The following is a 12351-nucleotide window of genomic DNA, read 5'->3' on the forward strand; positions in this document are numbered from 1 at the left end:
GAATAAGAAAGTACTGTTGTTTGGATTTTTAATGAATTTTTATGTTATTCTCCTTCCCCTTTTTGATTTTTTTGGGGTTGCGGTGACATTGTTGGATTTCAATGTAACCATGGTATTTAATGGATTCAAATTGCATGTAGTTTGGATCTGGTTATTAGGCATTGAATGGATCCACGGTGATCTTTCCAAGCTTGAAAAACCTGTATTGTATATCGTTGTGATTATAGGAAGCTGAATATGGTCATTGGTTTCTTCTATTATTTTATTTATCTTTTTGTATGATAATCATATCTTTTTGTATCATAGTCTCTTGTTTTTAAAAATCTTAAGATGATTTTTAGTCCCCCAACTCTGTTGTGAAAATTGAAGTTTCAGATGATTTGTCTAATTGATTTGAATACTCGGTATTTAATTAACTTGAACATTTTATTACTACCTGGAATTTAATATAATTTATAACATTTCAAAAATTCTATTCCTTTTGGAGGCCTGGGTTTGTGGGCTGTACCTTTCTTGGTACACAATTTGATCATAAAAAATGGAAAGGAAAGATGACATATAGTTTCTGCACTACTTACAGACTGATGTTTGATTTTTGAATTGTATTCTACCAAACTTATGGAGCTGCTAAGTCGTGTATACCGTATACTCGATTTGCAAGTGCAGTAAATTCTGTCACTGAGGTTTAAAACATCTCTTGGTCTTACAAGGTCTGCATAAATGTTTATGTTTTAATGTAAGTGGCTTTGATTTCATAGTTCGAAACAGGGGCCGGAGGCGGCTCTCCGGCCTCTGCCTGCCGGCTTCCATCTTTCTCTCTCTTTCTTTCTCTCCCAAAAAAAAATCAAAAAATTGTACCAGAAAATTCTTCCCAGAGATTAATTCAATAACATTTTTTTTGCAACATTAAATCCAATTAAGATCTCCCAAACACTGGTCTGCTTTGTTTTGTTGAAGAGCTTGTTCACCTGCTGGAAATTGGGACGTTTAATTGCATAAATATGGATTGTTATGCCACAACCAAGTACTCTTAGGGAACTCTATTCTCGTCATGCAGAGTTGCAAGCATCTAACTGCTGCAACAATGAGGTTGGCTGGGCCGATTCACTCTAACGTTTCCAGGTCTGGTCCATGTCAATGCTATTAGGATCCATGGGGCCCTGGGAAATTCTTCTTGGTGCTCTTAATGATAATGACAGTTATTAAACTCATCTAAGCATTGAAGATGGAGTGGCTTATGGCATCATGTATGTGTTATTTTACCAGTGCTGTTCGATGTTTAAGTCCCCTCCTGGTTGTTACAATAAGATTTCTTTGGTATGCTTTTGAGTTCCTCCATCCTGCAAGATGGAATGACATTATTGCCAGTATGCGAGTATAATAACTGGCCTGGTATGTGTACAACAAAGAACACCTACCAGATTCTTTGCATAAGATGCTTGCATGCAGCTGTGGATTTCTTTATTACTGCTTTCTCTATTGCATATTCTTAGTGGAGACATGAAAAGACTTGATACATGCATTGCCATATCAGGGTTGCAATTAATGCATGCTCTACATAGCAAAATAATGCTTTCTACTCTGCCCGAATGCGGCAACTTTCATATCAAGATTTATTTTAAGTGATTTATTTCTGTGAATATTTGCATGAGGATTTTGCAAGTTTCCTTCTGAACTGATGCTCAAAACAGTGCTTAAATTATACAGCATATATATTAAGAAGCTCTACATCTTAGAGCTACGCATTCATGCTGGTGAATTTTAGTTGATGCAGATACTATTTTTGACATAACAAATGCATCTCTAAGTTGAATGCAGGAGTTCGTGCCTCTCTAATTCAGATGACATTACATCAATAATCGCGGATGCAACCCAAGAAAACTGTGTTATTGATTAATTTATTGTGACGTTCATGGTATATAAATTACTACAAAATGGTCCAGAAGGATCCCTGGTTGCCATTTCTGAAGACGAGACGAGACGAGACCTCTCCAATAAACTACTATAAAGCAATCTTCGGAAGCCTTGCATTCCCATCAGTTTTCCATACCAGAAGCACGATGTTCTTTGCATCAGAAAGCTTAAATAATGAATCAACTCAAATTATAGATCACCTAATCCATGGCATATATGTATGTATTCTATAGCTTTTTTAGGCCAATGATTGGTTTAAAAAAAGAATAATTGGAGGAGGCCTATCACCTACAAAAGTAGCGACAGGTGCAGCATAAAATATTTAGCTTCCATCTCTGCACTGAAATGGACCTCTCTCACTTAGGCGAGGGATTGTATACATACAATCAGCAGTGAGGCTGGCAGTATTTTTCCAATTTCGTAGACCTCATCAATCCATTAGTTTTTTTTTCTTTTTCTTTTTCTTTTTTTTTTCTTTTTTTCTTTTTTTTTTTTTTTGTAAGAGAGGCAAAAAGGAGCCACCCGGACCTCATCAATTAGCTAATAATCAAAACACAAACAATATACATGATATGGGCACAGGGATCCTCAGGAGAGGGAAGGGGGTGCCGCCGTAAGGAGCCATAGGAGAGTATATTACTGTTTCCATGGCCATACGCAAGGCCATTGTTTAAGCTTGTGTCTGTGGAGACGAATCTTGGCGTGGAATGGGTTTTAGGTGTTTGGACAAGGCATGGATGTTGACCCATCAACAAATAGATAAATACCAAACAAATCCACTTCAAGGGGAAGAATTTAATCCCAAGTGGGTTAGCTTGTCGGATGATTATTTGCAGTGCTTTAGTTGAGAGATGGGAGGGGCAGAAAGAAGGCAACGCCGTGCTTATCAAAAGGCCCTCAGTTGTCAAAGTTCAAGTCACCCCCGTGGTCCTAAAAGGGAACATGACAAAAACTTCATAGACTTTTTTAATGATGGAGCGGGGTTGAGGTTGCTTGTCTCTTATCATGTACTGGCTTCGTTGAGTACTTTTAAAATGGCTGGGGAGCGCAAGATAGAGCCAACGAAGGGGTACAGTCTGATTCCAGTGGGTTCCTGCCAAAGACCCAGCTTTTTTATATTTATTTTCGTTCCCTCTCACCTCACTTTTGAGACACCGCCACAAAGAAGATCTCTGTACCATGGATTAATTCCAGAGGGGAAATTATTACTGGGTAAGGTGACAAGAATACACAATTTTCAGTACAGAAGAGTAAAAGATAAACCCAGGAATGGTCAAGGTACCCCAAAAAAGGGGTCCAACATCAGATGATTCAGTTTTATAAGTAGCTACTCCCATCCCTTGGCCATGCTTGAAGCAAGGCAACATGGGATCCTCCCACCCACCCCCCTCCTCCTGATATTGGTTTAAGAGTACTCTCTCTCTCTCTCGAGCTCAGAAAAGCTGCAGCTGAGAATCCCCAAGGGTATTGCTTATTTTTTTCCTTCTCTTCTATAGAGGAGATATTTTGAAGCTCTCAAAGCGATCTCTCTTTTAAGACTACGTTTGTCTCCTATCTTTTGCTTCGTACACCGCAGAAGGACGTGGTCTGATTAAGGCTTGGAATTGAAGGAGAAGTTGAAGGATCCACATGTGGAACATCGTTGGCGAGAGATAAGAATGGTGTGAGGAGGTGAAGTCTTCTTGGATGGCAAATCATAGAGTTGGTGAAACTGGTCTTTCAGATTCTGGACCTTCAAGTCAGCCTGTGGCTTATGGAGTTCATGGCATCACTCCTGCTGCCACCAATTTCTTGTACTCTTCTTCTTCTTCTACTACTGCTACTCCTTTCGGTTCCTCCATATTATTTAACCAGCACCTATATGGTCCCCTTTTTTTAAATTTAGTTTTTCCCATGTTGTCTCTAATCCTACTTTACAAGAACCATTAGCTTGCATGTCTATCTCTTCAATGGTTTTCTCTTCCCTCCACTCTTATGTATCACTTCAAAATCTAACCTTTCGTAGGTTCTTTTTGTTCAGTCTTACTTTTATCTTCTCCTTTTCTGCTATTACAACAATAAGAGTTGCACTTGTGCCACCAATTTCATAAACTTTTACCCTTATCTATTGTCAGGTTTTCTTTTCTTTCTGCCTTCTGTTTTGCAAACAAGAAATCATCTCTCTCTCCACTAATTTCACGAACTTTTTTATTTTTAATATCAGTGATCAGGAAGGAGCTGCTTATTTTGGGGAGTTGGAAGAGGCTCTCATGCAAGGAGTTGCTGGCATGAGAAATGATGGAGACAGGAAACGTAGCTCCCTCCTCTCTCTCTCTCTCTCTCTCTCTCAGTATAACCACCTCTGAAATTGCACTCTCTTATACTTCAGCACAGATATAAGAGAGAGGGCTGAAATGGTCCTCACAAAGACTGTTTTTCCTTTTCCTACCTCAGTGGTCACACAAGGCAGGAGAGCTGGATGGTGTGATCCCCACTATTCACACAAACCTACTCTCCCCCTCGGTTGGTTACAGTGTTCCATTACTAGCTCTCTGCCACCCTTGCAGCAGAGGGAAAGGAATAAGTTCCTTTTGGAACGCTGTCGCTTAAGTCTTTATTTCTTTCTGTTTCTGATTTAACTTTATTTGATTTGCTCTCCTGCATCTCCTCTCTTTTTCTATCTTGCAGCTTTTTTCACAACCAGACCTCCTACTCTTGAAATCTTCCCCTCATGGCCAATGAGATTCCAACAAACTCCCAAGGTATGGTCTCGCCTTTTGACTTGGGCGCCTTTGATGCAGAAAGTGGAACTAAAAAACAAAAAAAAAAACGAAAGAGAGAGAGAGAGCAAGGAATTGATTGCTGCCCTATTGAGGCCTTATGATGCCCCCTTTCTTCAGTGCCAACAGGGGAATTCACAGCCAGCAGAGAGCACTGATTCAGGATCAGCCCAAAACACAATTTCCCAGCCGGACTCAGAGTCCCCAGGGAGCGTAAAGGCTTCCTCAGAGCAGTCTTCAGAGCAGCAGCAGCAAAGAATGATGGCGGGCGATGCCCCCAGCGCAGAAGCGGCAGCACCAAATCATCAGCCCAAGACCCAAGATAATGTACTGTTTGTATGTTTGCCTACTCTCCATTATTACAGGACCAAATCCCCAAAAATGACATAAAGAAACTAGTGCTGCATTTAAATCTAATCTCATCTCATATCCCAGATCAAGATCTTTTGTTTTTCAACATTTTTTTATATGTGGATGTTTGACCAGAACTAACCATTTCAGGAAAAGTATATGGTCAACGTAGATCTCAGGGAGAGACATAACAACTTCTTGTTAGGTCGGGATGTTCAATCTCCACAAACTTCAAGAAATTAACTGTTTGTGACTTTCTTCAGACAACTTATTTATGAGTGCTGTTGTATCCTTGTTTGAAGATGTGTGGCTGCTGCTGGTCGGCTGCATTTGCCTTTCACCATAACAAACGTCTTTTTGGCTAAAAATGATGCTTGCTATAGTGTATTCCTTGCCACTTGTAGTTCGCTGGGCATATTTCCCCATTTTTTCACCTTAAATTTGCCGCATCAGCCTATTATAAATTTAAAATTAGTATAAATTTGTATTACCTACCATAAGGGCATTGCGGTCCAGTGGGTTTTTGTATGGGAATAGTTGTAGAACAATACTAAGATTGACAATTTAGTATCTTAATTTATTGAGAAGAGATGATTATTCTTTTTGCTGGCACCTAACCAAGGTTTCACTTGCTACTGGAAATTTGTGAACATTCCAATCTCTTCCATCGTTTGTCACTGACTCTTTAATTTATTCTTCTTTGGTCCCATCGCATGATATTTGAAACCATTCTCATACATTTCATGTGCCAGAGGAGGGTGGCTGGTTCAACAGCAGAGAAAGATGGAAAGATATTAGATGCGAAGGTGATGGAAAATCTCTCTCTCCCTCTCCCCCTCCCTCCCTCCCTCCCTCCGTCTGTGGGGGTACCTGTGGATGTCCGCATGCATGCATGCATCCATGTATGTGTTAGCCAGGTATCTACATGCGTGCCTGCAAGCATGCATGTGCTTTTAACATCCATGCACATGCATGTGCTTTTAACATGCATGCAAATGCATGCATGCATGCATTTACCCTATGCTGATTAAATCGTCTTACAACAAAATGAAGCACTTTTGTTAGCGCATCGGGCATCCGACATCTGTTTCCTGCTATACAGTGGGGTGGAATATTTTTCAAACACCCAACTCTATAAGATAACTTTTTGATTTATATCCCAAAAGAAACAAAAAAATAAATGCTTTTGATTATGCAAAAGATTAAAAAACTTGGCTGCTTTTTATTAATGACAGAGCTTGAGACGCTTAGCTCAGAATAGAGAGGCAGCACGCAAAAGCCGACTGAGAAAGAAGGTGATTTAATTCCTAAAGAGCAGATCTCATGCAGAAATTGTTGAATTGGAGCTTCCGGATATCTAGAGAACGCTTATTTCACACCTACCTCTTTTCCATTTCGACAGGCTTATATACAACAGCTAGAGTCCAGCAGAATCAAACTTACTCAGTTAGAACAAGATCTCCAGAGAGCGCGATCGCAGGTAACATTGAGCTAGAAGATAACGTATATATTCTTCTTTTGCTCATTTCCATGCATATCGTACGTACTTCAATATAATTATCTCATCAAGTCTGGATGGCGTTTAGGGTCTATTCTTAGGAGGAGGTGGTGCAGGTGGAAATATCAGTTCCGGTAACAGCCTCATTTCCTCTTCATACTTACTTTTTAATTCCAGAAACCCTCTCACTTGGATAAATGTTAAGATTTAAATACTATCATCATTGAAGTAATTGAACAAAGTTTAATCATTAGTCTCTCTCTCTCTCTCTATGTATTTAGACCCTTATACAAAACTATATTTTATACAGCTGCGGCGGTCTTTGACATGGAATATGGTAGATGGTTGGATGAGAACTACAGGCATATGACGGACCTGCGCGAAGGCTTGCAAGCGCACCTCTCCGATGGCGACCTCCGAGTCATAGTGGATGAATGCCTCGCTCACTATGACGAGATCTTCCGGGTGAAAGGAGTTGCTGCCAAATCAGATGTCCTCCACCTTATAACTGGGATGTGGACTACTCCGGCCGAGCGGTGTTTCCTTTGGATGGGTGGATTCAGACCTTCCGAGCTGCTCAAGGTCCAATCAAGATTCAAGTTACACCCATCGTTCACTAGAATGTGTTCTGATGTGAAGTTTCTCCTGAATTCTAATTACTTCCTTTGTGCAGATTCTGATACCTCAAATGGACCCGTTAACGGAGCAACAGCTCGTGGGGATCTGCAGCCTTCAGCAGTCATCCCAACAGGCGGAAGAGGCCCTCTCACAGGGCCTCGAGCAGCTCCATCAGTCCCTCGGAGATGCGGTGGCCAGCGGGTCTCTTAGTGAAGGCACCGATGTTGGGAACTACATGGGTCAAATAGCCATTGCACTCGGGAAACTTGCCGATCTCGAGGGATTCGTCCGGCAGGTCCTCCTCTTATTCCCCATCTCGCTCTCTTTAGCTTTACGGGCATGCAGTCCTTGTTGCTGGGAAAATATTAAAGTACTGATGCTGGTTAAGATAGGTTTTAAATCTATAAGAGAAATGATTAAAAGAGTGAACAGATCCTGATTGCCTATCATTGATCAGCGTGAAATAGCGGTCAAGGTTGGACTAGACCACCTCACAATCCAGTCGTGCCATCCAATATAAATGTGTCATTTGCTTGCATTCCCATCAACTTGGATACTAAGCAAACTTTGTGTGTCAAACATAAATGTAATGCCATCAAATGTCTGCTAGTATTTCCACACAGAGAGAGAGAGAGAGAGAGAGATTCTGCTAGTATACAATAAGAAACTACAGATAAACATATATTAGAGTTCTAGTAAGCCTCTAAGGAACTTCAAGTCTGAGTGATGAAGAGCTGTATCAGAAATTGTATAACCTCATTTTGCTTCATGTCTCATGATATTGGTTTTTTCTGAATGAATCTGGTCATATATTTCTCTGAAGCAAGTTACCCCTCAAATAGTTAAGCAAATCTTCCCACAATTTTTTATAATAAAAAGAATGATATTTACAGAATTTACTAGACAACTGACTTATCATATTTTTTAATTGGATTTTTTTTTTCTTTCCTCTTGATGTTGGATTCTTTTAAATTTATGCGCTGCTAAGCCTCTCTAAAATTTTGTCAAAATTTCACAGTAGTTTGTACAACGGAAATAGTGCTGCAGGGACTGGTCTGCAACAACTGAAAATTTTCCTTCAGTAGGGCCTGACATATACTGCTCCTTTCTCCTTTCTTCTGTTTTTCTCTCTCTCTCGGTCTCTCTCTAGATTGCTCTCTTTCCTTTGGTGCTTCCAAGAGAGACATCAAAATCAAAAGCTACATGATTTCTTACTAGAAGTTTAGAAGTTGCTTTCCATGTATAGAAATAATAAAAAGGACCCGACAACCTACTCTGCCCTTGGATACAACCAAATTGTCTGATGTGTCGCGCTTATAGACCGTTTTATTTGAATAAATACTAGGCCTATTGGGGTTCATTAATTTCTCTCTGGATGACCAGGATGACATATTGGCTGCTTACTGTGCAATACTCACCTTTAGTCTAAGTTTGTTATTTGGACAATTTTGAGTGGAGAAAAGTGGGCAAGAGATCCCACCATATTGTCCTTAAAAATAGTAGGACATATCAATCATTAAAATCGAAAGAACCAAATAATAAAACTGGAAATATCAAAAGAACTAATCATGGGGATTCTTTTCCAAATGTATGATTGGAAGAGTCCAAATGCCACGAGCAGGACAACTTTAATCCAACTCATGCCATCATTTTTTTTCTCTCCTTTGCCCATAATTAATTCTTTGCACACTTCTCATGGTAGAGATTACTTAATAAACTTATAGGTTCTCTTTCTAGGAACTTTAGGAGATCAGTCTGAATTGATTGATCTGAAGAACGGGGGACATCTTTTACATAGTAGAGCATTTCCTTTCATATTTCTTGGAAAAGTTTTACTTTCATGATTTTTTTCAGTACCATGTCTTCTTAACTTTTTTAATTAACCTTAATTAACAAATTTATGATTTATGCAGGCCGATAATATGAGACAGCAGACCCTTCACCAGATGCGTAGGATTCTGACGGTCCGGCAAGCAGCAAGATGCTTCTTAGCAATTGGAGAGTATAACAGCCGCCTACGCGCTCTTAGTTCCCTATGGGCTTCTCGCCCTCGAGAGTAAGCTTACCATGCACCTCTTTCAGAAATTAATTCATTGTTTCTTCATGTAATCTATGATTTTGCATGAACAGTTCCACTGTTTTTGGTGCTCAATTATATCCATACTTTATAAAGCACGGACTAATGATTGCTCCAATTTGAGTTCCATCACCTACCCTCCTATAATGATTTATGACATAATTCACCATTTGAACGCCTAGAATGGAGGATCACCTCCCCACCTAGAAACAAGGTTGAAAGCTACCTTAGCATCAAAGAACTATTCACCCTTGGGTCCACAGGATCCAACACTGGACCACCCTCACTTTGATGTGCTAGGTTTGGCCATTGTCCATTATGTGTCAATCTACTCGTGATTGACTAGTACAAAAATAACTTAAATATTCTTTTAAAAAATTAATGAATGATTTCTTCTTTTCTGTATTGTGATCCTAATTTGAAGGTCAGAATTCGTATACTTAATCTTAGTGAACCCCTTGCTTTGGTCTCCAATCCTGTCTGATTTGGCTAAAGTGCTTTTATCTTACAGTCCAAGGCATCCTTGTTACCATCATATGTTTAGACTATAATGTCTAGTTGTTATATTTCTTGCAAATCACATCTAATTTGTCGATCTCCTTGTCATGTATGAAGATAACAATTCTGATTACATGATCTAGTGTTTGTAACAGGAACTTGATCGCCGACGAGAGCGCCTGCCCTGCAACTACCGACCTTCAAATAATTCACCAGCCAGTTCACAGTCATTTTTCTGCCTTCTAACTGATCCAATTTAGAAGATGATTGACACTATCCACATCTGGTTTCTGCATTTGTAGCGATGCTGGCAGCAGTGGGAGGGGAGAGGAGGTATATGTAGAGAGAGAAGTAGAATGTCTTATGATTGATCTCATGTTACCAGAGTTTTTACTTTAGCCAAATTATAGGAAGGAGAGGAGCTCTGAATACGATGGAGAGGCTGAAAACAGAAGAAGATGAGGAGCTAGGCAAGGACAGGAATGTGGTTTTTGTTGTTCAGTGACAAGTAATTGAAAGGCATGGTAGTCTATCACAATGTAGATAAGAATGAGCAATTTTTTACCATTATTGTCATATACTCGTATATTTATATCTGCATGCATACGTATCATCCTTGTAGAACATAGTAATGTTGGATATCTTTGGCACAACTTGTTGGATGCAATACAAAGTAGGAGGTTAATCTTTAATGTATTTTTATTTGTAAGGTTTTGTCACAACCAACTTTCCTATCCTGGAGATGTTTTTTATTGGATACGTGGGGCCTCCACCATGGCTGTCTATAAGCCAAGGTATATGGATATATAAAATGTGGGTGTTGGTGCCACCAACAGACATGGGAACCATCAAATGGACCAGAGGCAAATGGACAGGTGATCCAACATTTTTTTTTTAAAAAAAAACCTCAGGTTCAGCAGATGTTTCTGTATGTTTCCTCCTAAAATTTGGTTTGGATTCCGTCCTCCTCGAATCCAAATTTCCTTGTACTGGACTAAACCACCATGCCAACCTGAGCCTACTGGCTAAACTGGAACAAACAACTTCGAGAATCAATATTGCTTTTGACCAATCAAAAAGACATGAAAATCCAGGTTTCTGAAATCTACTAAGGATGATGCTTGCAGAGTTTCTTTTCATTTTTTGGTTCTTTATTTTGCGAATTGGAGATATGGTGACCTTCCTACAGAATAGGGATTTAAGGAGAAGTCTGTGTTATGTGTAATTAAGATGTGTGAAGGAGCCACGAACAGGGAAGATGCTGCATTGCCTAACCTATACAAATGATGAAGCCTATTATAAGAATGAGTGAATCTGTAACTTCCCAAAAACAGATTATTGGTTATTGTTATGATTTTTGATTGATGTGTATGTTGGAAATTTAAACTTGATATAACTAAGAACTTGTTTGGTTAATCCAAATTAAAAACATAGATGTTACGTATGTGAGATGAGTGTTTGCTATGGATAGTCAAACTGACAACGAAATGAGATTCCAGAGGGTAGTTGGGAATCGAGATGAGTCTTTTATCATGGGAAGTGATTCAGAAATAATGACTGAAATCATTTTCTTTTCTAGAAGGTGAGTTCAAGAATGGATCAACATAACAACAAAGTCAAAAACAATAAATGAGTAAGATGATTAAGAAATGAACCAAAGAAATTTGACTTGAAGAATTTAAACCCATGACCTCCCACTTTAATACAATACAAATAATTTACCTGACCTAAAAGCTAGCTGGTGCGAAATGGATCAACAACAAAATTTTAAATCTCATGAGATGGGATATCCTAGTTTTTCCATAGAATGGAATACCCCGTTGTCCTGCCTAGTTGTAGCTGCGGTCCTGGTCATGCATCCCAATAGATATCCTCTATCTCCCTCCTTTTCTTCTTTATTTTCTTTCTTTTTTTTTCTTCTTTAATTCCTTCGTCACTTCCTTTCCTTTTTCTTCTCCTTTTCTTCCTTTTCTTTCCTATTTCTTTCTGTTTCTTACGTTTTCCTTTATTTCTTTTTTCCTTTCTCTTCTTCTTTCTCTTTTCTTTCTTTCTTTTTCTTCCTCCTTTTTTTCTGTTCTTTTCTTTTTCATTTTCTTCTTCTTTCCCTTCACTTTTTCCTTCTCTTCATCTTTCCTCCATTCTTTCTTTTCTCTTCCTTCTTCTCTCTCCACACGGATAGGTTTCGAAGTTCCAATCTCATTTTCTTATAGGAAGTGAACAAAACAGCTAGGACGCCCTCTGTGGGACTTAAAACCATGGTCAACAGTGTTCATCTAGTTTAACCTTTTTTTTTTTTTTTTGATGCTACACAGCTGGATGCTCAGAGACCAAGAGCTGAATAATAAAGTTGAGAAATAAGACAAGCTGATTTTAGAGCATTACACAGTTGATATAACATAGTCATGCACGAAAGTGCTAAAAGGAGAAGTGGAGCGCCAACCAGTTCAGCTAACAATGAAAAAGAACAGCAGCTATGAAAAAAATCATTTACCGCAACAAAAAAGCTGCTCTAAATTCCATGATCGCCTTGCAAAGCTGCATTTTAAACATCAAACACAACCAAGAGAAGTCATCAAGTGCCGTAGGATCAACCCACAGAGGCTTCTTCTTTCTATAGGTAAGCTAAGTCTGGTCCT

The 12351-nt window shown here is 39.2% G+C and overlaps 1 protein-coding gene across 11 annotated transcripts; it reads left to right on the forward strand.

Moving 5' to 3' along the window:
• The first annotated feature begins 2969 nt into the window (after positions 1 to 2969).
• LOC103705788 (transcription factor TGAL5-like) lies at positions 2970 to 10407 on the forward strand. 11 transcript variants are annotated; one of them, XR_016400402.1, is made up of 14 exons: positions 2972 to 3378; positions 3491 to 3707; positions 4118 to 4206; positions 4582 to 4655; positions 4794 to 5009; positions 5777 to 5830; positions 6260 to 6319; positions 6427 to 6504; positions 6611 to 6656; positions 6833 to 7104; positions 7196 to 7435; positions 9054 to 9196; positions 9859 to 10048; positions 10126 to 10407. XR_016400402.1 is itself a non-coding variant. In XM_017842451.5 (13 exons), exons 2-13 carry the CDS (start codon positions 3601 to 3603, stop codon positions 9959 to 9961), a joined length of 1482 nt encoding a protein of 493 aa, XP_017697940.3. In that variant the 5' UTR covers positions 2970 to 3378; positions 3491 to 3600; the 3' UTR covers positions 9962 to 10407. The 11 variants fall into 11 exon arrangements, 6 of the variants coding, with proteins under 6 accessions (XP_017697940.3, XP_026660150.3, XP_026660147.3 ...); XR_016400403.1 differs by having other exon boundaries at positions 9871 to 10048; XR_015977459.2 differs by having other exon boundaries at positions 4794 to 5000.
• Positions 10408 to 12351: the final 1944 nt, after the last annotated feature.

The sequence above is a fragment of the Phoenix dactylifera genome, chromosome 4, assembly GCF_051530095.1.
Source record: "Phoenix dactylifera cultivar Ajwa chromosome 4, Ajwa_hap1_PhDact_Kaust_v1.1, whole genome shotgun sequence".
NCBI lineage: Eukaryota > Viridiplantae > Streptophyta > Magnoliopsida > Arecales > Arecaceae > Phoenix > Phoenix dactylifera.

Excerpts from the sequence above, each read along its gene's own strand:
- LOC103705788 (XM_017842451.5), top strand. The coding sequence starts at position 3,601 with ATGGCAAATCATAGAGTTGGTGAAACTGGTCTTTCAGATTCTGGACCT. Across the intron at positions 3,708-4,117 it reads CCTGCTGCCACCAATTTCTT|TGATCAGGAAGGAGCTGCTT; the intron begins GTACTCTTCTTC and ends TTTTAATATCAG. Across the intron at positions 4,207-4,581 it reads AAATGATGGAGACAGGAAAC|CTTTTTTCACAACCAGACCT; the intron begins GTAGCTCCCTCC and ends TCTATCTTGCAG.